This window comes from Salvia hispanica, chromosome 6, assembly GCF_029641045.1.
Source record: "Salvia hispanica isolate PSC_SH4W2 chromosome 6, Shi_PSC_v1, whole genome shotgun sequence".
Lineage (NCBI taxonomy): Eukaryota > Viridiplantae > Streptophyta > Magnoliopsida > Lamiales > Lamiaceae > Salvia > Salvia hispanica.
In genome coordinates this window covers 43080842-43108755 of record NC_142697.1, presented here as the reverse complement: position 1 = coordinate 43108755, position 27914 = coordinate 43080842, and the positions used below count along the sequence as shown (strand labels likewise).

General features: G+C 34.4%; 4 protein-coding genes across 7 annotated transcripts; 2 read left to right on the top strand and 2 right to left on the bottom strand.

Moving 5' to 3' along the window:
* Nucleotides 1-9132: 9132 nt before the first annotated feature.
* Nucleotides 9133-10761, top strand: LOC125207954 (uncharacterized). Of its 2 annotated transcripts, XM_048107477.2 has the most exons (3): nucleotides 9133-9442; nucleotides 10030-10181; nucleotides 10279-10761. In XM_048107477.2, the coding sequence occupies exons 2-3, from the start codon at nucleotides 10113-10115 to the stop codon at nucleotides 10624-10626; spliced, it is 417 nt and encodes a 138-aa protein (XP_047963434.1). In that variant the 5' UTR covers nucleotides 9133-9442; nucleotides 10030-10112; the 3' UTR covers nucleotides 10627-10761. The 2 variants fall into 2 exon arrangements, with proteins under 2 accessions (XP_047963434.1, XP_088916803.1); XM_089060677.1 differs by lacking the exon at nucleotides 9133-9442 and having other exon boundaries at nucleotides 9484-10181.
* Nucleotides 10762-13696: 2935 nt separating this feature from the next.
* On the bottom strand, nucleotides 13697-16116 carry LOC125207524 (Phototropic-responsive NPH3 family protein). Its single transcript, XM_048106905.2, has 4 exons — nucleotides 15851-16116; nucleotides 15685-15754; nucleotides 15031-15615; nucleotides 13697-14910 (listed from the first exon to the last, which is right to left on the bottom strand). Exons 1-4 carry the CDS (start codon nucleotides 15922-15924, stop codon nucleotides 13876-13878), a joined length of 1764 nt encoding a protein of 587 aa, XP_047962862.1. The 5' UTR covers nucleotides 15925-16116; the 3' UTR covers nucleotides 13697-13875.
* Nucleotides 16117-20580: 4464 nt separating this feature from the next.
* LOC125205449 (Chaperone DnaJ-domain superfamily protein) lies at nucleotides 20581-27353 on the top strand. Of its 2 annotated transcripts, XM_048104387.2 has the most exons (6): nucleotides 20581-20911; nucleotides 21193-22059; nucleotides 22611-22696; nucleotides 22951-23091; nucleotides 23308-26453; nucleotides 26550-27353. In XM_048104387.2, the coding sequence occupies exons 1-5, from the start codon at nucleotides 20609-20611 to the stop codon at nucleotides 23450-23452; spliced, it is 1542 nt and encodes a 513-aa protein (XP_047960344.1). In that variant the 5' UTR covers nucleotides 20581-20608; the 3' UTR covers nucleotides 23453-26453; nucleotides 26550-27353. The 2 variants fall into 2 exon arrangements, with proteins under 2 accessions (XP_047960344.1, XP_088917147.1); XM_089061021.1 differs by lacking the exon at nucleotides 26550-27353 and having other exon boundaries at nucleotides 22938-23091; nucleotides 23308-23449.
* On the bottom strand, nucleotides 23854-26810 carry CGLD27 (DUF1230 family protein (DUF1230)). Of its 2 annotated transcripts, none has more exons than XM_048104388.2 (7): nucleotides 26592-26810; nucleotides 26282-26434; nucleotides 25888-25965; nucleotides 25581-25676; nucleotides 24734-24769; nucleotides 24389-24573; nucleotides 23854-24311 (listed from the first exon to the last, which is right to left on the bottom strand). In XM_048104388.2, exons 1-7 carry the CDS (start codon nucleotides 26808-26810, stop codon nucleotides 24149-24151), a joined length of 930 nt encoding a protein of 309 aa, XP_047960345.1. In that variant the 3' UTR covers nucleotides 23854-24148. The 2 variants fall into 2 exon arrangements, with proteins under 2 accessions (XP_047960345.1, XP_047960346.1); XM_048104389.2 differs by having other exon boundaries at nucleotides 24392-24573.
* Nucleotides 27354-27914: the final 561 nt, after the last annotated feature.

Below are 27914 nucleotides of genomic sequence, written 5' to 3'. Positions count from 1 at the left end.
AGAGGCGTTTTATTTTGAGCTCTAGTTTTGAAAAAATGATAATAAATAGTTAAAGTTGAGAGAGAAAGTAACGTAAGAGAGAGAATAATGTAGTGAAGAGTCTTATCTACAATATTTTCTTTCTTACTTTACTCTTTCTCCACTTTAACTATTTATTATTATTTTTTCAAAATGAGTGCTCAAAACGAAACGCCTCTATTACTGTGGAACGGAGGGAGTATTACTTTCTCCATACCTCATTTATCATCCATTTTCACTTTTTTACTATAAACACTATAAGTAGATTCACATTAACTCATTTCACTTGCACATTTTATTACTTCTTCCGTCCCACTAGAATATGCACTATTTCCTTTTTAGTCGTCCCATAAGAATATGCACTTTCTAATTTTGGAATTATTTTTTCTCTAATGAGCTGAACCCATTCTACACTAACAATACTTTATTCACTTTTTCTCTCTACCTCTTTCTTACTTTACCAATTTTACATTAAAACTCATGTTGAACCGAAAGTGCATATTCTTTGAAGACGGAGGGAATATAAAACTAGTATTCCTTCCGTCCACGAAAAATAGTCTCATTGGTTTAACTAGAAATTTTTATAGTAAGATAGTACTTATGATCGAAAGATTGAAAAAGATTCTCTGCTTTCACAATAATACTGCATTTTTTTTTAGTCCCTCCTATAAGATTTATATAGATACATAATACCATAAATATGCGTTTGAGGTATAGCGATGTATGCTTGGTGCCTTTTTTATGAACATACATAATTTGAAACTAAAGTTGGGCTTAATAGTATTATGCTGAGTCGGCCCAAACCAAATTTATGTGGGCCATGAAGTTAAGCATATGCCTTTTTCGTTTCGTATATAGTTGAATAATATAACAATTATTCAAAATCAAAAATAAAAATAAACAAATATAGGGAGTAACTAACAGACACGAGTCCAACTCAAATTTATGGACTTGATTTGTCTCTCTAAATATATAGTACGGAGTACTAACAAACCATGATTTAAGAGCTTTCCTTCCGAGTTTAATCTTTGATTTTGTTTGGATTGAACATGATTTTTAATGTCCAATAAACACAATCTTGGAAACAAACTAAATATATCAACTAGCTAAATGGTCATCCCTTCGTTCACTAGTTTTAATTGTCAAATGGTAAAATAAGATAAAGAAAGTGAATAAGTAGGTAAAGTAGAAGAGAGAACTAGAAAAAATAGACTAATTTTGGTAAATTGTTTAAAATAACGAAATTCACGAGAAAAAATTTCAGTGGTCTCGGAATACCATAGTGGAAAGCATATGTGGTATACTCTATCAATAGTATTTTAACAAATAAATATGCATATTGGTCTCACTTCCAACTAAAATGATAAATAGACACACACAATTATGAAAATTTCTCATGTGCATACATAGATAATATAGCTCCATATACACACATATATGCACATTGATTACCATCCAATTATTTAACGGCAAAATTTTTGATTTAATATGGAAATTTCGAGAACCCAATATACACTCATTAACTAAGAGAAAATCTTTCGCGTCAATTAAAATAGCCGCCATTTCTACCATTGTGGAGAACAAAATTACACTCCAAATCATATAAGCACCAATAACACGTAACTTGATTAAATACATTGTACACGATATTTAATAGAATTATTTTTTGTTATTCTTTTAACAAGTAATTGCACTTCTATATGAATGATAATATTGTATACTTCTTATTTTATTTTTATGTAGCATGTTAAATATGAATGGTAATATAGTATAATTCTTATTTTATTTTTCTATAGCATGTTAACTTAATAATTGTTGTATTTTATGTTAAAATATAAAGCGATGAGTACTTAATAATAATAACATGATCCAAACAATATTTTTACTATACTAAAAATTTGCCTGTACACCATAAAAACTCTAGAAACAAAATAGATTCTAAGCTTGTCGTAGTAAATAATTAAAATATAAAAATAAATAAAACTACTATACTCAAATTGATCACCAATAATAAAGTTTAATCCTATCAAAAGTATCAATAGTTAATATATAAAGATTTTCTCGTAGTTAATGAGTATATATTGGGTTCTCGAAATTTTCATATCAAATCAAATTTTTGCTGTTAACCAATTGGATGGTAATTGGATAGTAATTAATGTGCATATATGTGTGTATATGGAGCTATATTATCTATGTATACACATGAGAAATTTCCATAATTGTGTGTCTATGTGTCATTCTAGTTGGAGATAAGACCAATATGCATATCTATTTGTCAAAATACTATTGGTAGGGTATACCACATATGCTTTCCACCGTGGTATTTCGAAACCAGTGAATTTTTTCTCGAAATTCACATACAAAATGGTTTTTAAGTATAATATTTTGAAGATAATGGGCTTCTAAAATAATTGAACACACGGATTTGTACAATATTAACTTTTAAGTTATGAAAGATTGATTGGACAGCCAATGTTTAAATAGAGAGACATTGTAGGGCATTTTATATAGTGGATGTCAATATATTACCAATCTTTTTCTCTCCCTTTCTACTTTAAATAATGTGGATTAGCTACATTTTGTATTTTGTATAAACAATTATTTGTTTTATTTTAAATAATTTGGATTTGCTAATGTGAGGTCATATATTATTTTATTTATTATCCTTTTTCGAGATTCACTTTGGTAACAATTTTGTGATGAATGGTACATCATTACAAACATATGGTTTTGCATCTTTGTTAAAAGTAATAAGCTAACTAATTAACTTTGTAATAGTCTCAAGAAAGCATGGTAAAAGTGTCAGCATTTGTCCACCATTATCGAAATCTTATAAAATTAATCATTTAAATTTCAATGCTCAAGACTAACAAGACAAGTGATCACATACTCCAGGCACTACGTGCAATCAAAACTTTTTTTCTAACTTTTTTTTTTTTTCTCTTTTAAGTAATTTCAGCTGAGTCTTGGGTTCTTCTATTATAAAATGATTTTGCATGAATCCTTCCATTATTTTAACATTTAATTTCATGGAAATCAAGAAAGAATGAAAGAATAGAATGCATTGTTCTCGAAATTTAGAGCACGCAGATATGTGTGTTGCAGTCATGCATGCTTCTGCATAAATTGAATTTTTATATGCGAAAGCAAAAAAAATTTGTCTCCACTTTTTTTTCCATTTACTATTTCTTGAGCATAATCATCGAAACTCTAACTAATTAATATGAGTAGCCACTTATAAGTTACAACTTGGCAACATATTCTTTTAGATCTTAATTAATTTTATATTTTTCATTAATTCAAATAACTTATGTCATGTTTGATTTTTCAAAGTTTCGCAATTAATTACCTCTTCTAATGAAGAGCAACGAGTAACAAAATCAACAAATAAAAAAACGTTAACTCCAAAAAAATTTAAGAAGTAAAGTCACATCATGCGGTGTTATCGGCTAACCATATCCATCAAAGGGAATCACTCTTCAATCGAATCATCAAGAAAGAAGTTTCAAGTTTCAACCAACAATCATAAACTACACGTCAAATCATTCACTAGTCAAACAGACTGGTGGAAAAACAAATACTATCACAAATGCATAAATATGCAAATAATTAAATAATGAAAAATACTTCTAACATCAGTATATTTTATAATACTAGTATGATTATTCACCATTCATGATGATTACATCTAAATATATTAGAGAAGCAATAAAGTAAAGTAAAAGGCACAAATAATTGTTTGGTATGAGTTGTCCTTTTAAATGGCAGAAAGCGAAATGGTAGTTTATTTGGATGGATTAGAGATTCCACTAATTATCATCATTAGTGGCATTATCCTAGGTTAGACTAATTAACGTTGTAAACTGACTACTTAGTCACTGTCAATAGTTTCATAATAGTGTCACCCGTAATTCGTGATCACGCCTAACCACCACGTATTTACCTTCTTGCCCCTCAAATTAATACATGGTGACATGGTGTACTACTCTTGCCTATTCTGCAATCACGACACGACACTGTACGATAAGATTAAAGCCGGTATATTAGAAACGAATCCGACCTATTAAAAGATTATATCTTATCTTATGTTAATCCGCAAATCCAATCGAGCAGGATTAGTCGAATTCCGCCAAAAGCGAGTTCGGTACACCTGTGGTCAAACTATAAAAAATTAGTAGTATATTTTATGATTATATATTATTATATTATGTTTAATTTATGAGATTGAATTTTATAATTTAATACTAAATAGATAGTTATATAATAATGAATTATAATAATTGAATGACACCTGTATTTATCTTAGACTTGGAATATTGACAGCCTTACTTCTAATTTCTCATCTTTCAAGAAATTGCATGTACAATTTATCTTAATGAAAAAGTGTGTTCAAACTCGACTCGACTAATAAACCATACTAATAGCCCACACGTTTATTAGTTTTGAATTTTAAATCAGGGGATATTTTAACTAACTATTAAAATTTTATTATAATAACCTCTATCCAATTTTTCTCACTAATAAAATCGTTAATTATTTATGTTGATCGAAAATGAAACGTTGACGTGCCTACAAATTGACCCTCTAACGTTATTTCACATAGATGCCACCACGTCAATATTCTTGCATAATCAACAAAGATTAGATTGGAATAAAAGTCTTACTTACTAAATTTTAATATAATGATTGAACACTTTATCAAAGTGCCGTAAATTGATAAATTAAAGTGGTGATTGCGATTTGCGAGTAATCAAATATTTGATTCTCTCTTTCAAAACACTTCGACAAAACCTTGACTTGATAATGAAATTTATGTTTGAACTTGAATTTTAAAATTATAATAATATGTTGAATTCGATGAATTAGATAATAAATAATATATTTGATTCTCGCTCTCCGAAACACTTCGAGAAAACCTTGACTTGATCGATAATGAAAATTTAATTTCGGGCTTGAATTTTACAATTATAATGATATTTTCGATCCAATGAGTTAGATTGGATTGAATATTGTAGAAGGAGTTTGATAGTTAATTTCGTAACAATATCATATGAGATTATTTTTAATTGATAAATTTCGACAAACAGAACAATCTACTATTGAGTAAACAGACTAATTCATAGTATTACTTCTTTAATTTGCGAAAATTAATCTCATTTTTTATATTTTAATATATAAAAAAATTAACCTCATTTCTATTTATATAAACTTTCTAACCATTTTTTCTCTTTTCTATTTTTTTATTCTTCATGCTTTATCAATTATTGTATACTCCTCATTTATATATGAGTCCTTGAAACTATTTTTGTTAAAGATACTACTCCCTCCGTCCACGAATAAGAGTCCCGTTCACTTTTTCGCATTTGTTTTGTGAAAATGATTATAAATAGTTAGAGTGGAGAAATGATAAAGTAAGATAGAGAATAATGTAAATAAGAGTCCTGTCTATATTATTCTCTATCTTACTTTATCATTTCTCCACTTTAACTATTTATTATCATTTTTACAAAACAAGTGCAAAAAAGTAAACGGGACTCTTATTCGTGGACGGAGGGGGTAGTATTTTACCTCTATCCATAAAAAGTGAAACATTTTCTTTTCGGAATTATCCTATTAAAAATAATACATTCGTTCTGCTGAAGATAATTTACTTTCCTTTTTAATTTATCGCAAATAAGATATAATTCGTTACTAAAAATAAAAGTATTTTTATCTCTATTTTATTCCTTCTTTCTTAGTACTACTTTATTCTATCCATTTAACACACAAAATAAAATTGCATAAAATCCTGTGACGTCCTAGGAAGATATCATCTTCCTTGAGACGGAGGGAGTACTACATTTTTTTAAACAGAAACAACATCACATGTACTCTTTTTTCTCTTGTTTTATTTTTTTTAACTTATAAAATAACATCATATAAAATCTCGTACTAAAAATTAAAATATTTCATATTTAGTAGGACAGGCGAGTACTCCCTCCGTTCCATAATAATATAGTCATTTTACCATTTTGGTGCGTTCCATAGTAATAGAGTCATTTCTATTTTTTAGTAAAATTAAACAAATTTTACACACTTATTTTACTCTCTTTTACTTTTTTCTTTCTTCATCTTTCTACCTTTTTCATTTTCCATTTTATATTCTTTTTACTTAATTCACCTAACACAATTTTTTTAATCTTCGTACCGAAAAAAAACATCTTCATTACTATGGAACGGAGGAGCATAATATATGGTGGGACAGTCAGATACATAGGGGGGTTGAATTGAAGATAAAAAGTTGGATAAGGGTATTACGTCAAGTGGGCCCCGCACCACATTCCTGCACCGGCAACGCGTGCAACCATGTCCCAATTCGTACATCATCATTCACCAATTCAATTAATCAAAATATCAAAACAAAAGGTATGCAAATATGTTAAAAATTCATTTTTTTTTAATTCTAGAGATAAAATCAACATCTTTTAAATGAGTCATTTTCTTAATTTTCCGGGTTTTTTTTATTAAAATAGAATTTGAATATTTCGAAGTAGTTGTACTGTAATTATGTGTATTAATAAAGTAAAACAAACTAAGTAAAGAATTAAAACAATAAGGCATTGTTAATTAAATTAACAAATGAAATTTGATTCGTAACATATAGTATTAGATAATTGCTTACGTGGAGAAGTAAATTGTAGGGGAAAATGAAATCTGAACTGTATTTGGTGTACCATCTTCCAATGAGAAAAATAATGGTAAAATTATGTAAATATTTGTAAAAAAAAATCCTTTTTTTGTCACAGACAGGATAATCATAACGTATAGAAAGACAAATTGATATGACTTCCCTCTTTAATTGGAAACTATTCATTTTCTTATTTTAGATTCTTCTTTTTTTTCCCACCCACTAAATTCAATATGTTTATAACAATGTAAATTTTTAGACTTTTAAATTTATATTTATTTGCTGATAATAATAAATAAATATCTAAGTCCACCTCCCTCTTCTCCACGTTAGTGGTGTTTCGATCTTTCTAAATATATTATTATCACAAAATCCAAACAGCTGATTCATTCACTGAATAAAATTACTTCATCCAATATGTTACAGGCATCATAATTTAATGCACAAAATTATACTATTAAATTACTCAACATAAGATTATTGGTTGTCACTTGTTTATATATCAAACTTGTCTTTTGTGAATACTTCATTTATATATTTGGATCTCATAACAAGCTAAAGGAGTCTCGATCCAATCGTTCTGTCATTTATTTGTTTTATTATATTAGTGTGTCTAGTTATATTAGATATTATATAGTTTCAACATTAATCATGTAATATGCATTCGTTAGTTGACTCAATTACCTCAAAATATTAAAAATGTAAATTAAATAGCAGTTCAATTCATTAATGTTTCATTACATTATCATAATCCAACTCATTCCAATTTTTTAAATATAACTTTACATTATTTTTGCATATATGTTATGGTGTTTGATCTGTCATAATGTTGAGCGATCATGGGTTGGACATGCTTTATTCTTTCCTTTTTAAATTTATTTTATCTGGTACTAAAATTTGGTTTAAACTGACGCATGCAAAATCATGGTATTGACAAAATAAAGTTCACATGATTGACAAAAATCTAATCAGTTTAAATGTTTGCAAATATATTTAAATTGAATATATAGTTGCTTATTGTACCTTTTTGTCTTTTGATAGATGTACCTAATACTTTGATGACATCTTTGTCACAATCTTGGGGTCGATAGACCCTTTTGAACTTTAATCTAAGATATTCGCTCATAAATTTGAATTTAATGTGTTCATGTTGATTTAATTTAACTTGATGCCTTGTCTTTTTAAGAAGACATTATCTAACTCAGTGATGGAATTTAGGATCTCATAGTTGGATGAGAGTCGAACTCTGGTGCGTGTCAGTTGTACTCCTTGTTTTTATGTGGATCCGCTACTAATCAGATCTATGTTGTCTGGTTTGTTCAAGATGAGCTAATTCCCTCTTTCATTTGTTCCCACTTCTTTCTCTAGCCTCTTGTCGCACTCATCTCCGACAAATAAGGTTATCGAATGAGTCGGAATGTGTGTTGTCCCTTTGAATCTTTTTTCTTAAGTTTACTTTTGATTTTGAGGGACTATCACTCAACTGCAAGCAATTTTAGATCTAAACATTTTTTTCAATAAAAATCAATGACATTATTAACAAAGTATTTATAGTATCGCAAATATACCCTGCATTTGTAGAATCTATATTAAATTGTACATCATTAATTAAGTGATCTTTTAAGATTGGTATATAGCTTTAAGATAACGTTATAATTCTCTTATTAATTGGACTATATATATTCATGGCTTGTGATTTAGTTGAGGTACCCCTAAGGTACGGCTAAAATCCAACTGCAGATGTGCCACGTGGTCCAATGTTAGTGTCTTAATATATTATATACTAAAAAAAAACTTGTATTAATTGGCTGTACTCTAATTGTCTACATGTATGCATCAATAAATTGAAGTAGATTCACTTAATCTTATTACGTGTGTTATATTTAAATATTGTACATTTTGAAAGAAAAAAAAAAAGATTTTTTGTCTGTGGACAAAGAGTAAAAAAATACTCCTGATTATTTTCTTTAAAATTACAAACAGGGACACAATCTTGACAATACTAAATTAAAATGAGTTATTGGGTGCATGTGCTTCTCTTTGTCAGGCTACGCTGTTACTTTGATGATTTGTGATGAAATCACAAATAGAAAATAAATTTCATAATACCCAAGATTCGTGATATGAAATGTCATCACACAATACTTTATATATAGTTGAATTATTCGATTCTCTCGTTACATGATTTCTTCTCTTGTTTTGTTATTAGTAAAATTGATAAAGCGGATAAAATTACTCCTAATAAAAATTAATTACTATTTTTTATTTTCTATTTTACTATTAAGAGATCAAATTTTTGAATAGATGATATTAATTGAGAATGGAGGGATTAGTAATTTTAGAATAGTGAATAAAGAAATACTACAACTTGTTGTGGTGGAGATGGTCAGGGCATCTCTCTCTCTCTCACACACACAAACACACACAAAGCTTGAAATACACATAGCAGTGGGATTTGTTTGGCATGCCCTCATCATTCACATCAAAACCCTCATTACCAACAAACAATTGCTTTGATTTCTGTGACTACTAATTTAACACAAATTCTTCTGCTCTCTCTCTGTCCAAACACACACACACACACACACACACTTTGAGTATATGTATATATATATACGGCGGCAGTATATGCCAAAAGGCTAACAACATCAATTGTGTGTCACCACAAAAGAAGATCAACTTGTTCAAGCTGGACCAAATCAGATCACACACACACACACAAATATCTGATTTTCCAACTTCATCACACTCTTCCTGGTAAGAACATTCCTTTATATGTCTGAAAAAATCAACCTATTTTGGTTGCTCAAAATCCTTTCTTCAACTGGGGTTTTGTGTAGCTTCTTAATTTCTTGATCATCATACAAATACAGTTTCTCAATTCCATTTTCTTGAAAATTCTGTAATTTTACAGATTTTTGAGTAGCATTATTTCTTCATTTCTCAATCTTTGGATAGCATGAAGTTCACTTTATTTTTTTGGATTCTTATGAAATTCATAAACTGGTAAATAGTACGCATAATCTATCAAAAAGTAATATTGACGATTCTGATAAAAAAACAAACAAATGCAGTCCAATTATTTTCAATGAAATATCTAAAATAGTAACTTCTTATGTAAACGATGATAAGCAATAGATATTTTCCGTTTGTCAATAGTTATTGTTGGCCCAAAACATTATCGTAACAAATAAATGCTCATAAAAAATATACATATATATAGATAAAAAAAACATGTGGGTTTTCACATCTATGGCCTCACTGGCTTGAAGCACAGCTTTCATCATCATGTGCCCAATTTTAGCAATTAATATCTGAATTTATGGTGTTTTTTCATGCTTCAGGTGGGGAGAAATATATATTCACAACAAGAATATATCAATCAAACCAACACAAAATATATCTTAGGTTTCAAGAATCAGATTTTATGAATCAGTTCGACAAGGAATACATGAAAATGGCCATGCTCAAGCACGAGGAAACATTTCGAGAGCAGGTAATTAAATTAAATATTTTTATTAATTCTTCCTAAAAAAAAATTATGATCTTGAAAATCAAAATAATTTTCATTTTTTTACTTTGATTTGTTGCAGGTTTATGAGCTCCATCGCCTGTATCGAATACAGAAAATGCTGATGAAAGACATGGCAAAAAACGCGCGAATGGATAGGAGTAGCACCACGACTAGTATAACGTTTAACGGGCCGGAGCCAAGGCCCGAACGGGCCGTGGAGCCGGTTGGAAAATGTGGAGTTCCGGAGATGGGATACGATGATCAGACCGATCTTGAGCTGACTTTGGGCCCGAGAAGTTTCTACGAGAAGAAAGTGTCCGGGCCGACAACGGGGTCGAGAAGCCCGTCATTAAAATGGGGGCCCGAGACTCCGGTTTCGAATAGCCCGCCCTGGCTATTCCATGCCCTCAGTCTAAATATGACATGATCATAATTTTCATCTTAATTATCATAAGTAGGAGTAATTTGTTACTATTACATGTACTGATGATTCTCATGTCAATTAATGTTGATTGTAATTGGATTTCAATTTTAAGAAATCTTATTTAGTTCTCATTTACTATCCCATGAATCATGATTCTTTCTCTCTCTCATATAATTGATGAATTGAGATGATATAGATTATCTGGACATTAGTTAGCTAGGGAAAATATATGGTGGGAATCCCTAGAGTTAAGCATTGTCCCACATGACTCACATGCTGATAAGACTTGCCAACTATATATATGTATGTCATCGCTTTATTATGATTACACCTAAGAATTTGTCCTAACCCTATTTCCCATATACACTCTAATTAATACTACCACAACCATGATGCACTTAACAACAAAGCTAAAAACGTTACCGTTTTAGAATGACTCAAAATTCACATGAGAAATGAGCCGAGAAATCGAACTTAGCTCTCCACTGGCTAACGAGTGTTAGTGCAATATGGATTTTGGCCATCAGAGAATGTTTGAAGGGCGAAAATGTCATTTATTGTTTATTCAGATTTTAACTTATCTACCATAATTTCTTTCTCAATTGTTAGGGGTTTTGGACCTCATATAAATAGGCGGGGAAATTGTTTCGTAGTCAGTTTTTTAATTTGATGTAATAAATTTCATTGTCGAGGAACTTGGATTTCTTAGAGTTCTTTCAGTCAATATTACATGCATACACCAACATTAATTCATTAAAGAAATAGAACCGATTAAGATGTTTGAAAAATATAAATAAAATCTCCATACGATATTAAGATTCAACCCTTTGTTGTTTCGATTGGACTCAGATAATCACATTCTAGCCGTTTGCTACAACGGCATAGAAACATTTTACTATAGATGAGTTTGACAAGGAAAAGAGCGATGGATATGATCGAAGGGAATCCAATTTGATCTATTATTGAGGGGGGCCATTATACTCGTGGACACATAAGGTACTATCAAATAAACCATAATCCAATCTTCATAAAAATGAAAATAAAGTACTCCATATTATAATAAAAAGTGTGATATAGAAAGTGGTATATATAGTGTTAGACAAGATTGGGACAATGGAAGGGTTGATCTAGATAAGCCTGCGGTACTTCTTCCACATAGGTTCTTTTTAAATAGAAAAGTGTGTATGGTGTTGATTTCACACCTACCACATGGGAACTAATTTTGGATTAGTATATTGAGTTTAAATATTTGATGTGTCTGCCACCAAGTGAACATTAGATTCTTGTGCAATTAAATAAAATGAGGTTCAATTATGTAGATGAATGTATCGTGCCGGACAAATCATATTAGATTGATAAAATACAATTGTTGATCTGCGTCAGATCTGCACCGTCCTTTGCAGTTTCTTTAAGCTATACGAGTGGGCACAGAGAAAAAATATTGATAGGGTCCAAGAACTCTTATCAAGATTAAGTTAATGTAAAAATTACTCTTATTTTTTTTCACTAAAATAAAGAGTTGGTAAAGGTTTAATCCTTCCCCATGAGTGTTCCCATAGTATATAAATTCTCCCGTTATGAAACTCTTATTTTGCTATTTTGGGATGTTTTATAGTAATAATCTCATTTATTTTTTATAAGTGTTCCTGATATTTCATTAAGTCATTTCAATCACATTTTTGAAAAATAGTACTATGAAAGTGAAACATGCATTTCACTGACTTATTTCGTTCATGACACTAATTATAATTCATGCAAATGGGATTTGCTATGGGAAATGAATCGAGTATATACAATTACCTAATTAAGTACTATATTATAGTCTATATTATTTGAAAAGATTAAAGTAATGAATAAAGGAATGAGTAGTACGTGGATGTTTGGTCTTGAAGTACATCTAGCTAGGGTTCCACTTTCCACCATGTTTACACAGCTGGTCAAGTTGGACTACCAACATTGCAGCATAGATATGGACATATGGTGTCTGGACATCCATATTTAAAACTAAAATACCCCTACCCAAGGTACTCGTTATGGTTGTAGGGAGATCAGGGTCTTGAGTCTTGACTGCCAATGTCAGCAATTATATTTAATTATTAATAAATAGTTTATTCACATCTTAATCTAGAATTATTCATTTTGAAGTAAGATTAATTAGTTTCTCATTTAGAATTTAACAAGATAATTTTTTTTTTTTTTTGGTTTTAACCACGGGTATACCGAACGAATCCGACTAATCCTGCTCGACCAGGTTTGCGAATTAAGGCTTTCGAGCGGGTGGCGGGATTTGAACCTGTGACCTCGTGGTCACCACAGCTCCGCGCTGCCAACTGCGCTGCGACCCGTTGGTTAACAAGATAATTATTGATGAAGTTATACACTGCCTAGTTAAAATTCAGGCCAACTCAAGGCCCACTATAAACACACAAAAAGGGTTGGGTTGGGCCTTTAGTTCTGTTTTGCCAATGCTCTTGGTTCATGTTGAGGCAATGAAAGCCGATTTATAAATTTGTTATGTTTCGTTAATCGTTATATTTTGTATTTACAGTGAGATTATGAATTATTATGTGCCATATATTAGAGCAAACAAGGGTCCAAAACCATCATGAGTATATTTTTTTTCAAGTAAATCAAGTGATTAAGTTTATTAGTAAAAGTTTCAAACCATGAAAACAGATTAGATATAAGTATAATCTAATTACATTAATATTTATTTCAAGAAAATAATTCTTTTGACATCATTATATATTTGAATTTAAGTTTATTAGCTCTAATATTTACTACCACTAATTTTTATCTGATAGAAATGAAAATAAATTTTAAAAATTAATTGTAAATATGCTCTAATTTCATGCAATAAATTTAACTAAAACCTAAAAACCGTAATTACAAAAATAAAATTAAAATAATAGTACTACATAAAGTGTGACTATAATTTTTTATTAAAAACTTTTAGACCCATTTCAGAATTTCCCACCAAACACAAAATCAACGCAGTTGAACTCCATGCACAGAATTTACATCGAAATAGAACAAATGATAAAAATCTCACACATCTCTCAGTGCATGAACATGCATCAAAATTCATCTTTCATCATGATCACTCCAAAATCCAAATCCACAACATAATTTACATACACACACACGCATATATAAATTTTACATTCATATACACCACACAAATAATGAGTTCAATTCACCAACAAAACTGAAACAAACTTACTAAATTCAGCAGCATCAAATAATGTATGATCATGATATTGAATGGCGCCTGTCCTTATTAGGCTTCGTCCTCCCTTTCGAACCCTGCGGCGTCAGCCCATCCGCCCTCATTATCCTCCCGAGCCTCTTCGACACCGAGCTTATGAACGATTTCTTAGGCGCCAGAGGCGGCTTATCCGTAGACGGACTGCTCGTGGCCGTGCCCGTGACGGTTGCTGGCTTCTGAGAAGCTCTGTCCATCTCCTTCATCCTCATCTTCAGCTTCACCACCTCCAGCTTCAAATCCTGATTCTCCCTCCGCAGAATCGAGAGCTCGTCCGAGACAGTGTAGCTCGGGAGCTTCGGCTGCAGAGCAGGGGACTCGTTCAAACCCCCATCCATCACTTGCCTGAGACGCTGCTGCTCGTAGTAGAGCACTTGCACCACCGTCTGCACCGGGAGCCGGTCGTTCTGAGCTGCGTGGGCGCAGGCTTCCCGGGAGAGCTTCTGGCAGTCCATCACACTGCAGACTTTCTTCCTCTCCATATCGCTTAAAGCAGGGTGAGCTTTCAAGTAGATGTCGATTGCTCTGTACATTCCATCCTCTGTTGATCTCGAGTGCTCAGGGATGAGCTCTGCTAAGGAAGTGAACTTCGAAACAGAGAGGTTCCGGTCGGAGGCGAGCTCGGAGAGGTAATCCTCCATCAATTTGGTCACACGCTCTAATTCCTCCGGGATGTGTTGCGCCGCCGCGGTTTCCTCCTCTGTTTCTGCTTCTAAGAAGTTGACGACGATCCGCTGCACTGTTTCCACGTCGAAGAGTGTGTCGCCGGTGAAGGAGTAGGAAGGGATGAGGAGATCGTCCAGCACCGCCTGCGAAAGCTGCGTCGCCACCCTCTTTTCTAAATCCAGGCGGCAAGCCACCGTCGTTTCTAGAAATATCGCCGCGCGGAGAAGCATCGAGAGGAAGCTCACCGACATGGCGTTCCTCTCCCGTGGGAGGAGGCTGACGATCGTCTCCAGCACTACTCTCTTCTCGTGCTCTTGCCTCGCCTCGATCTTCTTCCTCCCCTTTCCGAATATATCCTAACGAATCATGAAATTAGGTCATTTGATCGATTGAATTAGGGCTTTTTTTTCAAATTAGGTCAATTGATCGATTGAATTGGGGATTTTTCGAATTGAGGTAGGGTTAGGGCCTCTCACCAGACCTCGAAGGGATTTCTGGGCGTAGAGCATGAGAATGGGGCCTAGGGCATACTGCTTGAAGCCTCTCCCCATCATCGCGATGAGGACTCGCTGGAACAGATCGACTCGCAGCACGGTGAGATCCTCCGCCCACCAATCGACGGCGGGAGGGGCGGAGGAGGCGGCGCCGGGGTCCGGCGAGGCGAATTGCGCGTCCTTGCAGGCGACGAACGCGACCGTGTCGATGCAGCGGCTGATTAGCTTGACCTTCTCCGCCGTGGGGAGGAGGTCCTCGGAGGAATGCAGGACGGAGACGGCGCCGGCGAGGCTCTTCAGCGCGACCTCGTTTATATACGCCTCCGATCGCGCCACCAGATTCCCCACCGCGTAGTCCTCCGTCATCTCGAGATGCTCCGCCACGCACCTCAGCATCGCGATGTTCTCCGTCGTGATCTCGAAGTTTATCCCGTAGCAGAACTTCGCCGCCAGCTCGAACGCGTCCGCGCCGCCGGGAACGCCGGGGATGTCCACGGTGGAGACCGCCGCGTCGGAGGAGTCCGACACCAGCTTCCGCAGGTATCCGCATTTGGAAACTAACGGAAACTGTTGAATTCGTTAATTTGCTATTTCTATATATATATATAAAAAATTAAAAAAAAATAATTACTCCACCTTGTGTAAAGAAAAGGAAGTTCCAGCAACAGTCACAGTTACATCACTTGGAATCTCCTGTGAAAATATCCTATTCAAAACACCAACAATAAATACTCCATAACCATAACCATAACTGATTCAAATCGAAAATAGAAAATTGAGTAATTGATGGATAGTGAAAAACCAGTCACTAGTTCTCTTCATGGCAGTGGAGAGAAGGTCTTTCTTCTTGGTAGACATGTTTGCTTCAACATCCATTGTCTGAGTGACTAATACTTAAAGGGGCCATCTCATTAAAATGGTGGGGAAATCTTTCATGGAAAATATGCTTTGTTTAGCATAGCCATGGGAGCAGGAGATGGCCTATGTTGGACAAATGCATATTCTCTATATCTGGCTAGCAAGCTCATTATCATCATCATTTAAGTTGAATTCCCCATTTTAGGGCTCTGATTTGAGTGGAGTGTTAGGAAAAGTGGGGGCAAATGGGGAAGAGGGGAGGAAGGGATTTAGTTGAAGAATGTGTGGTGTGGAGTCACATTATCAGAGGATGGCGCCAAATTAAGAAATTTCTCCATGTGAGATTGGATTATCCTCTCCTCCACAAAACTGTCATTTCTTTAAATTTTATTAAGTGTAAACATAAAACTCTTACTTAAGCATTAGTTCACTGAACATAAACCTATGTAGTCTATTTATTGGTTGGATTTATATGCTATACAAACCCATGTGTTCTTTTAAATCTTTCTGATGTTCTTGAATCAATTGAGTATGACTATGACATAGTAGTACTATATTGTTGTGTATAAAGATGTTTTGAAAGATTAGATATAAAAACCGTGACATATAGGGACTCGTCGATCTTTAATAAAAATGGTTGAGGGTTCGACCTCTGTCGTGTAGCATCGTTAAATTCATCACATCCTTCAAAATGCCTAGAAATCAACACGAAAAATAGTCGCAACTGAGACTGCCGGTAACACTTTTAGTTTCACAACCAAAAGAATGAAACGGTGAAATATGGCTCATCATGGGTAAATATGGAGTGGAGTAAATTTAAATTAGTACTTGTGTTAACAGGGAAATTGTCATTTCATAATTTGTCTTTGGGAAGTACAATGATTTAAAAAAATATATATTAAAAATACAAAAAATTAAAATGAAGGCACTATTTATGTTGATCATTATATGTACTTGGAAATGCCATTGGTTTGCACTCGCTATCGCAAAAAGAAGCACAATCAATCAATGGACAATAAAATCAAATGTGGACCAATTATGTGATTAGACCTTTAAAAAGCATCCACAAGTATATGGAGTATATTTTTTCTTCTCTTTATACTACTATTATTCACTAAATTTCTATAATTTCATCATACCTAGCTCATACACTTATCACTATTTATGGATTTCCTTTTCTATTTTCCGTATCTTTTTATTTCAAATAATTGCAATCATGTAACTAAATCACAATACACTAAAATTGATGAAAATCATTTAAAAAGTCATCCGTGGACCGTGGGGCACTAAAGTTGAGATAGATGATTTCAGGTGTGTTTCCCTTTTCATGAACACTATACTTGTGGTGTTTATACTTTATGAAATGAATTATATTACATACAATTATACAAGTCAATCAATAAGGTCTCGTCTAAGTAATAATTTCTCTTTATTACGAAGAGACTTTGATCAAAATACAAAAAATTGGTTCAAGCTCCATGAAGCGTGTGTTGCACTTGCATTTCCATTTAATTTGAATATGATATGATATATTTTAGTACAAATATAAATAATTACTCTTATTTACTATAGTACTATAATATATACATAGAATCCAGCATGTCATTATATTGTCGTTTATGTATTTAAAGGACGAAATGCACGGCTTCATTATCACTATCATGGTCACTTCAAATCAACAAAGTTGAGTTCCATAATTTAAATTTCCCAATTATGCCATCTTCATTTCGAAGAAAAGTTTTGAAATCAATAAATTCGGATTTAAATGATTGCCTTCTTCAGATATAAATCTTCGTCTACATTAACTTGGATGAATACTTGTCGAAGTTGGGAGGGGTCCATTTCTTCATTTTTCATTGATTGATTGACTCATGATGCTTCAATAATTTACCAACCCCTCTTTCTTTGTATTTGGGAATAGGACTAAAGAGTAATGAGCAATGTCCCCCCAACATAATACGGAGAATGAATTAGTGAATGAAAGGCTGTCAAGTGTCATTCACATTGTTTGGGGTATATGGACCGGCCGGATTATGGATTGGGTGAGTTCGGCATCGATGTCCATTCTCGTAAACAGGCCCCCCCTTGTGGTTTCATTTACAGAGAGGCTTGAGACAAGGCGACGCGTTGTCGAGACTCCTTTTTTGCTTTTGGTTGCTGAAACATTCGGCATGATTGTTCTTAAATGAGTATAGTGTAGATTAGACTTTTTACTGGAATCACGGTTTGGGCAAAGCATATCCCGGTCAATCATCTTGAAAAATTACAAGGAGTTCCTAAGATGTTTTTGTGTTGATTTCGGGGCTTAGGATAAACTAATATATTGATTTAAGAGAGAAAGAGAGAGCTGTGACTAGAGTAGGAATTTTGTGCCAATTTGAAGTGAGATTTGAGAGAGTGAGGGAGATGGATGTGTCAAGTGGCCCGGCCCGGCCCGATGACATTTAGGCCCAGGCCCATATCTAGAACGGGCTGGGCCGGGCCTGGGTTTTGGTTTGCATAGATAAGCCCAGCCTAGCCCGAGCCCAGTTAATAAGTGGGCTGGTCCTAAGCCGGGCTGGGCCTGGGCAAACTTACATATGTTAATTGGAATATTGGGTAGAGTTAAAAATATGTGATTTATTGTCAAATCTACTCAAAATATATTGAAATAACAGTAGTAGTAGTAGTATTATTATGCTATATAGACACATGAATACATGAATACATTTCCCACAAAAATATATTAGGGCCTTGGCCAATGTCTTGATATGTATATTGATTTATATACAAGCAACAATATCCACGTAGTTTTATATAATCCCTCAAAAATCTGGAATCAAAATCTACTAATCTAACACTTATAAAAATTTAACTAATTCATCACTATAATTATGAAATTATTTTTGATAGAAATAAATCAATTAACTATTAATATTTATAATTACTTAAATCACTACTTTTAAGTTTAGAAACCACTATTTTGTAAAGAGAAATTAATTGACAATGAATCTCTATTGATATGGAAACAACGATTAATTTTATTCTAAGAATATGATCAACTATTATTATAGACAAAAATTAGTTAACTAATCACTATGGTTATGGAAATAAATTTTGTTTATAATTTTGATTTAGGTTTAGTAATTGAATGCATCATATCATGGATCTTAAGATATATTTAAACAATATATAATCTTTATAATTTATATACATAGGGGCATATTAGGGTGTCACTACCCCTTAAAATAACACCATACCACCATTTTTAGCCAATCATTTGTACACGTGGACGAATAATAAGCTGCCACGTGGCAAAAAAAATCTGGAAAAAGACAGGCAGCAATGTGTTGGTCTTTATACAACAATTTTTCTTGAACATCAAAATCCGACACACTATACAGCAATCTATAGATTGTTGTGTAGTGTTTGTAATATTGTTGTATAAGCGGTGTCACGGTGTCATTTTAAGAGGGATTGTCATTTTAACATAAACCTATATACATATATATATGTAAGGCATACGCTTAGTTAACTCTTCCATCACTATAATTATGGAAATATTTTTCATAAAAAAAAATTAAGTAACAATTAATCTCTACAATCATACAAATCAAATTTGTCATAACACAATTACACGATTAATTATAGGATATATTAATGAACAAGTAATCCCTATAATTATGCAAATTATGATAAAATCTAAAAATACGATCAATTAATCTTGAAAGGAAAAAAATAGTCAACTAATCATGATGCAAATCAATATATTAGGATAAACTAATCAAATTTATTCAACTTCTTAAATTAGAATCAATTTTAGAGTTTTTACATGTGATCTCATACATTGAGATTATATTGCACAACCAGAGAAGTATCTGCACCTGTTCATCATCTACAACGATCAGGTTTAGGACTCGTATGAGCAAAACCGGAGGCTGAGGAACCCGGCAACAACCTCGATCCAGCAAGCCATCCAAGGGCGTATGTTTATGGGAAGCCGAACGTTAGGCGGCTCATGTTTGAGGTTTTCGACTTCGAGCAGATACAGCCTAAGGCCGTATGATGGGAGTTTGCTTCTTTAAGCTTTATTAAGTATGTATTCATACACCCAAGTTTCAAGATCGTGTACAGATAACATTTTGGCCATGTCATAGATGATGGATTATAATTTTCCACAGCTATGTATTTTGTAGTTTACAATATCATTTGGTTTGGAGATCTTATTGGATTCTTTAGTAGGGATATGGTCGATTTAAGATTTATAGGTCCTAGTTCTTAAAAAATTAGAATTGTAATCAGCACGATAAAGAAAATGATAGTTCCAGTTCAAAATGTAACTTTTTGGTAATTTGCCCTTACGATTTTCCATAATTTTTTTCATTTTCCCATTGTGAAATGGTATGCCGGAGCCAGATCCATTTTAGCATACGAGAGTTTGTCCTGATTTGATCCTATTTTGATGTTTTTATCGATTCGACTTGAATCCAATCTCTAGCAAGATAGAATAAGACAATCTTCAATTGAACGATTTAATAAGTTAGAAATTTTATTATTATTATTATTATTATTATTATTATTATTATTATTAATAATGAAATGTTGGTCAGGTAAAATTTTCTTATGTAAAGTTCGGTAAATATAAAGACGTGGCAAGAGTGAATCTGTAAAATTTTCTTATGTTAGATATGGCAAAATCAGGAAAAGAGCAACAGAGATAAAAATGGCGCAAATTGCCAAGTTTGTCACTCTCAGCCACCGTCTTCTCCACCTCCACCGCCGTTTGATTCCGACTCAATTGGCATCCCGTCCTTACTCCTCCCGCAACGCTGAGACGGATCCTCCTCCCGATTTCACCGGAACGAATGCTTATGAAATCCTTGGAGTATCGCCGGCGAGTTCATTCGCAGAAATTAAAGCTTCCTTCCGCAAATTGGCCAAGGAAACTCATCCCGACCTTGCTCAATCGCAAAATCATTCATCCTATGCTTCCGATAGATTCATCCAAATTCTCGCTGCTTACGAGGTGCCTTCATTTATTTCTCTCCGCATTCGACACGGTTTATTCATTTACCAATTAGTCGAATTTTACATCGATGGAGTGTTTTTCACAATGTTTCACCTGTAGGTTTATGTGCCAGCTGAAATTCTGTTTTAGTAATCTGTTCTTATTGCAATGTTTGAGCACAATTGCTTTCTTGCTTTGGGCGTATTAACTTTAATTCTGTGGTTAGGTTTGCCTTTCTAAATGAGTATTATGTTCTGGTAAAATCACCACTAACAAAATTATGATTTTTATGAGTTCAGATTCTCTCGGACGCCACCAGGAGAGCTCACTATGATCATTGTATTTCATCTCAAAGAATCTATGCTGATGGGAACAATAAACGAGATACAAAAGTCTTCAAGTACAACTCACATCGTCACCCTACAAATGAGATGGAAGTTGTTGAATGGCTGAAATGGTATAGGCACACAATAAATGACATTTTGTCTGAAAGAAGAGTGACATCTGGATCAGGGTATTTTGATCTTCTTGAAAGAGATTTTTACGCAGCTGTTCATGCTGCATTCTATGGACCTGAGATTGACTCTATGGATCTCCTTCCTGACCGTTTTGAAGCTGATGAGAGGTCTGCGTGTACTACTTCAGAGGTGCTACACTTAGTCACTGGTCGAGATCTTTTTGGCATGGTATGTCTAGCTAAAAAGTATCGTGAATTATCAGATGCGCGCACTGAAAAACTAGCATCTTCTGCTTTGGTTTCAGTCCAATTGGCCGATAATGTGAGTGGGAAACATCAATCTGATGCAGATGAGGAAAAAGATTTTCAGCGCCAATCTGTTCATGCTGATTATCAATCATCCGACGCGTACAAAGACCTAGAGTTACACTTATCTGGGAGAGTTGTGGCAATGGCAATGAGAGTTCCACCAAAAAGTGAGGATGTGGATTCTGAAGACCAGATACATGTTTATCTCACTTCCTGCGAAGACCAATTTCATGCAAGGGATCCACATCCTGGATATTCACATACGGATTCGTTAGGTGGGCATAAAATTCCGCTGGGTGTTATAAAAGGTTTGGGAACCACCCCTGAAGAAGGAACTTGCTATCTCTATGACAATGGTGGCATGAAGACTCATATGATTATGAAGCATAGAACATTGCTGGTATGTGCTCATAAGAATAATGAATGGCCCAGATGTTTTTTGTGCATGATTGGTGAATGGATCTACATTGTATGCAAATAAGTTTCTTCTTTGCCTTGATACCTGTGTGCTGTTAAGATTTGGTCTTGGAATTGATGATGGGAGTTCTCTTATACCAATATTTTGTTCAGTCATACATACATAACACAATTACACACGACTTAACTCTTAGCAAAATAAGTGGCAGCATGTTGCTTCACTTCATAATGAGAGGTTCTGTCAGGACTAGTACTTAAGAATATGCTCTTTTTCCTACAGAAGCTTATCTTTTAGGCCACACAATCGACTCAGTTCTGTCATTGGACATGTTCTTTCTTTCGTATAGAGAAGATCTTTTGTTTGGATATTGATAGCTAATGTGCATCATAAGTTCCTTGATTCTGCAAAGCAAGCATAGTGCTTCATTTCTCCTTTGGCTTTAGTTGTGCCTTAGAAATAGTTACACAAATGGTATCATATTTTGTGTAGATGTACTGTCTTTTTTTCCATGTGCTGGCGTATGCAGGTTTTAGGTGAAACACTTGCACTGGTTCCGAATTGGAGATGAAGTTTCAGTATGTGAATGTAGATGCAGTCGAGCTCGCTTGCCACCAAGCAAGTAAGCATCAACTTTGTGTTCAATTTAACTTAACTTGGTGCTTATGAATGTTATAGTTGAGACATTTTTGTTCAATGTTATCATAACTCTTCCTTAGTTTGGCAATGATATGTCTCACCAGCCATATGCTGCAAAAAAAAGTTCTCTGGTGGTCTGGATGGGGTCTATTCATGTGCTGTCACCTACGTTCTCTGGATCAATGTCAAATGTTTTCATTCTTCTTTTGTTGAATGTAATCTAGTTATCTGCTACAGTTATTGGCTGTTTGAGCCTCGGAGTGCTATGCATGACATAGGAGGATGGTACATTGAGACATTTGGAAGAGATAGAAAAGGAAAAACTGTTCCAGACGGGAGATATTGGGATGTTTCAGATAGAAATCCACAGTGCGAGGAGTAAGTAATTATTAAATTTCCGAATTAGCAGACAGTTTTTCCTTCATGCTCATTTTCATTGGAGGAATATCTCAGCGTGTGCTTTTAAATACAACTATTTAATTTACTTTGATTAATTTTCAGATCATTGCTGAGATTAGCATAGCCGCACTCAGTTCACCTTTATCGTATTGTTTGGCTTTGAGGTCATCTTATGGAATTCAATCTCACTTGCAGGAGACTTCACCCAGCAGTATACTTACTTGCTCTGGCCTACAGGACACTAGATATTGAGGATGTAAGAAGAAGGAAGCGGAGACTTAAAGATATAGTTGAATCAGAAATTTCAAGAGTAGCAACATGGTTTAGAAAAGTTGCTTAGTTCATATACAAGAGTTGTTCGGTGGATCACTATAGCTGATCTCAAGCATACAACTTCAGCATGTATGTACATGAAGTCCGACAAGCACTGGGAGAGTCTTTCTTCACTGTGGAGAGAAATGTAGATCTCTGAATGTAACAAAGTAGGACATACTTTTTCCAGAACGTGACGTGAAGGGCTCAAAGAACAAGTTTACAAAAGTAACAATGTCTTAACAAATTATGCCATAGGAATAAGATCGCGGTCTCTCAAGGAAATGACAGTTAATTCTCATCCAAACAAGAGCCATGAGGAAATCCACCTAGATTAGGCAGTGAGGTCAAGTTGTCAATGAGAGCATTTTATAATAAACTTCCATGATAGGCACGCTCAAAGCATAAAGACACATGGGCATGTAAAGATTTTTGATGACGGAAACAGGGGCGGTACAGATACCCGATCCCAACATGGTATTCCTGAATTTATGCTTAATGTTATATAGTGGCATGTGTTATGGTCTTGAATAAGTAGGAGTTCTATCTGGAGCTACTGAACCATATGCATTTTATGTTACAAAATTTCCACATTGAAGTTCAACAGTTTCCTGCATTTCTGACATGTATCTGATGCTTTCCAAATGGTCTCTAGCTCCAGCTAATATGGCCAATTGGCCATGTGCATGGTGTCAAAATTGTATAGTTGTTCATCTTTAATCTGTTACTTGAGTAGGTCCTCCCACTTGCAGTATTGCCCACCTGCTAATGCACGGTAATACCTGTCTCTGCAATAGACAGGCCTTCCATCAGCAGCTTCCGCAGCAGCTGCTGCTAGATCATTGTCAGACAGAACCTCAACTGGCAATCTTAGCAGCTCCTCCTTCCTATAATATTAGACAGCTTTGAGATGTACGTAAATGTATAAGATTTTTATTAATTGGAAGTCTTAACATTCTCATACCACCTTATATTGAACTTATCAGCCGTCTTTGAAGTCGAGATGTTCGATTGATTTTCTTTTTGAACAAAGGTCTTTTGGATGAAGTCTTCTACTGGTGTTGCGAAAATAAACAATGAAACAGCTGCAACAAGCAGCGCTCCAGTTCCAACTAGAGTCTGCTTCAGCAACTTAATGACTGGTTTAACCTTCATATGCAGATAACAGTTTGTCACAGTAAACACAATATGTTGAGAGGCGCATGTATGTTTAAACCTTTACTGAGTTACTCTGTCATAGCATAGATGAGTTCTTTTCTTTTCTCTCATACAATAAGCATGATTAGTCCTATACTTCTGCGTTGCATACCTTGTATGAGCCAAGCAACCTATCTCGAGCAAGGATCTGTGTAATAGGAAAAGGAACATTTCAGTTAACATGATACTACAAGATTGATGAGTTTACATTTTGCTTGTCTTTCATGTTGTTCTTTTTGAGAGGTTTACTCTCCACAATAGCACACTAACAAATCTAAAGAATCTTTCTACAGACTCTAGTCACATTGTTTCTTGTTTCTCAATCCTCATTCAGTCATTCAGTTCATGGTCTGGTCCTTTTTTTTTCTGAAAGTGGTGGAAATAACATCTTTATACTATATGATGTGAATTCTGACTGACAATCATATAAATGATATTTCAATGCACAGCTTATAGTACTTATTTCAAGGTGGATGGCTCTGGTGAATGTTGTGTCTCTGAGATTGGCAAGAGTTTCACGAAAGCTATCTATTTAATCCAGATTACCTGGGAGGTACACCTTTATATTTCACTGGAATTTCAGCCCTATCCCTTTCTTTATTCAATTGCTGCTTTATTTTCTCTTGCACTTTTATACCAAATTCATCTCCGGTGAGGAGTAAGGTTGCTAGCCCTTGCATACTCTTTTAGATAAAATCCCTGGTCCCTGATAATCTCAATATGAAACTTCGAACGTTTCCAAGTCAGACATAAAAATCTGAGGACTTTACCAGTCTTTTTTTTTTTTTTTTTTATCTTGTGGTCTTTGTAGAAGCCAAAGTATAAGTCTTATGACTCTTATCCTGAGGGGCTAGGACTTCTAAATATGTAGCTGATCCTATACTCCACCTAGTCTTGTTTAGATTCTTCACTAGTAGTAGAATTTAGTGATCCCAATGTAATAACTAGAAGAATCTAACCTCTGGTGGTTTCACCCACATCTGCCCATCATACCAACCAGTCTCTTCATACGGTATGACTGCGGACAAAAGCCTATCTCCAACGTAGCTCCATCCCTATCAAATAATCAAATGAACAAAGGAGACATTAATTTTATCGAAATAATACACCGGAAAATGAAATTCTTTAAAATGCAAGCATGGTATGGACTGATTTTCCAATGTGACGTGGTTCCTGTTATAGACTCTCTCCAACTGACTCATCTTAAGTGGGGCATAAGATAATGAATGATGAATCTATATTCTTAAGAGAAGGAACTTAACTCACCAGATAAATCCTCAGGACAATTAGTGAAACGAGAAAGAGAGTTCCTGTGCCTGCAGCGAGGCCAAATCGTAAAGGATCCTGTATCATTGAAAAAATCCGGTTTCTTGTCAATCGTCATATAAGAGAAATGGATACTTCCACAGCACTTACCCTATAAAGGTTTCTCTGTAGTTTGTATCTGTAGTAACTCTACTCTGACCAACTTATTTTAGCCTTTTTTTTCCACAATATGGCAATTCATTGATATATCATAGTTTAGGGAAATCATCTTGTTTGTTTTTCGAATACTAGTTGTGCAATTTATGATCTGGGAATATTATCATTCTTGTTTCTACTACAACAGTTACTGTCAGTAATTTGTGCTTCTTAAATCTTAAGTAGATGCTTATACTACCTTTGAAGGATTGAAGCTCGCAGCTGCAATAGGTATTCCCAGGACTGTGAAAGTGACAAACCAGAGCCCTCCCAGGCGTAGAAAAAACGACCCTGGGCTGAGGTCAGCCCACGAGTATAAAGTCTCATCCTTCAAAGATGAGTATTCATTTACCTGTGAGGCCATAATAACGGTATATGAGCACATACATCTTAGCATAATATCGCTTCATTTTGCATGAATTGCCTCATAGATTATGTATAAATACATGATATCGACTTTACAACAGTCGTAAGGGAATCGAAACAGAGAGTTTGAAGGTGGGATGTACCGGGCGTTGCTCGAACGGAACCTCAATCTCCAAGCCAGGATCCCAGCTCTGACCAGGTGATCCACCTTTGCCTCCATTCTTTTCATCTTTCAGTGCTCTCACTCTGAATCTTATCCTTCCCTGCAAAACCTCATTTCTCCTGTGCGGAACTATTGTGTTGAAGCTGTTTCCACACTTGGCATGTCTACCACATGAGATTATACAGTTCACTCGTAGCATTTATTTTCTTAGATTAATGGCCGTGAAACACTAAAACTGAACACAGACCTCTCCCAGAATTTGAAGCCAAGAACAGGAAGCAAATCATCAAGAAAATTGGTTAAGGATCATCCAGTTATTTGCGTGGATGATAAATACTTTGTTTTTCTTTTGAAAATTGTGGGTTTGGTGTTTTGTGTTGTGGAAAATGAAGTGGGGCCCCACTTGAGTGTTTTAGCTTTGTATCCACAAGTTTGGGACATGAAGCATAATAGTAGATAATTGCAGGATATTTTGCTTAATTTTTGTGGCTGAGGCAGAGGGCGCGAGGCTTGCATTAAGCTCCAGCATGTTAAGCGTATTTCTCCACGCAATATTTGTAATGCTGTGGCGTGTCTCCACGGGATTGCAAACTCAATCAAATATTCCATTATTGATTTAAGGAACGTCGAGCGTAAGTTGTCAAAGTATTTAGTCCTTCCGTCCAATTGAGTTGAGTCATTTTTTTTTTTTGACAAAAACATTCATTCAATTATTCTTACTTTATTTCTCCACTTACTTTTACTCTTGCTTTTATCTTTCCTATTATATTCATTTCTCCTACTCCCTCCGTTCCATAGTAATGGAGACATTTTTTTCCGGCACGGAGATTAAGAAAAATTGTATTGACTTTTTCTACAGAGGGCAATGACTCTAATTACTATGGAACGTATTAAAATGGCAAAATGACTCTATTACTATGGAATGGAGGGAGTATTTTTCAACATGATTTCTTAATATCTGTGCCAAAAAGTTGACCCAAATGGAATGGAGGGAGTATTTTTCAACATGATTTCTTAATATCTGTGCCAAAAAGTTGACCCAACTTTGTTGAGACGGAGGGAATATATAAACTAAAAAGAGAATTAGGCAACTTGGAATTACTTGACACAAGATTAGTAATGCGATACCTCAGCTCATATACGAATTGCAAAATGGGAAAACAATAAAGCCAAGATCTTTTCAAAAACACCCAAAGATGGGTTTATCATTTCGTTAAAAAGCCAACTTAAAACAAAAGAAACCACAGTTTTTAAAGTAATACTAATAATCTGATGAGCAAAACAAACACTGCTATTTAAGAAC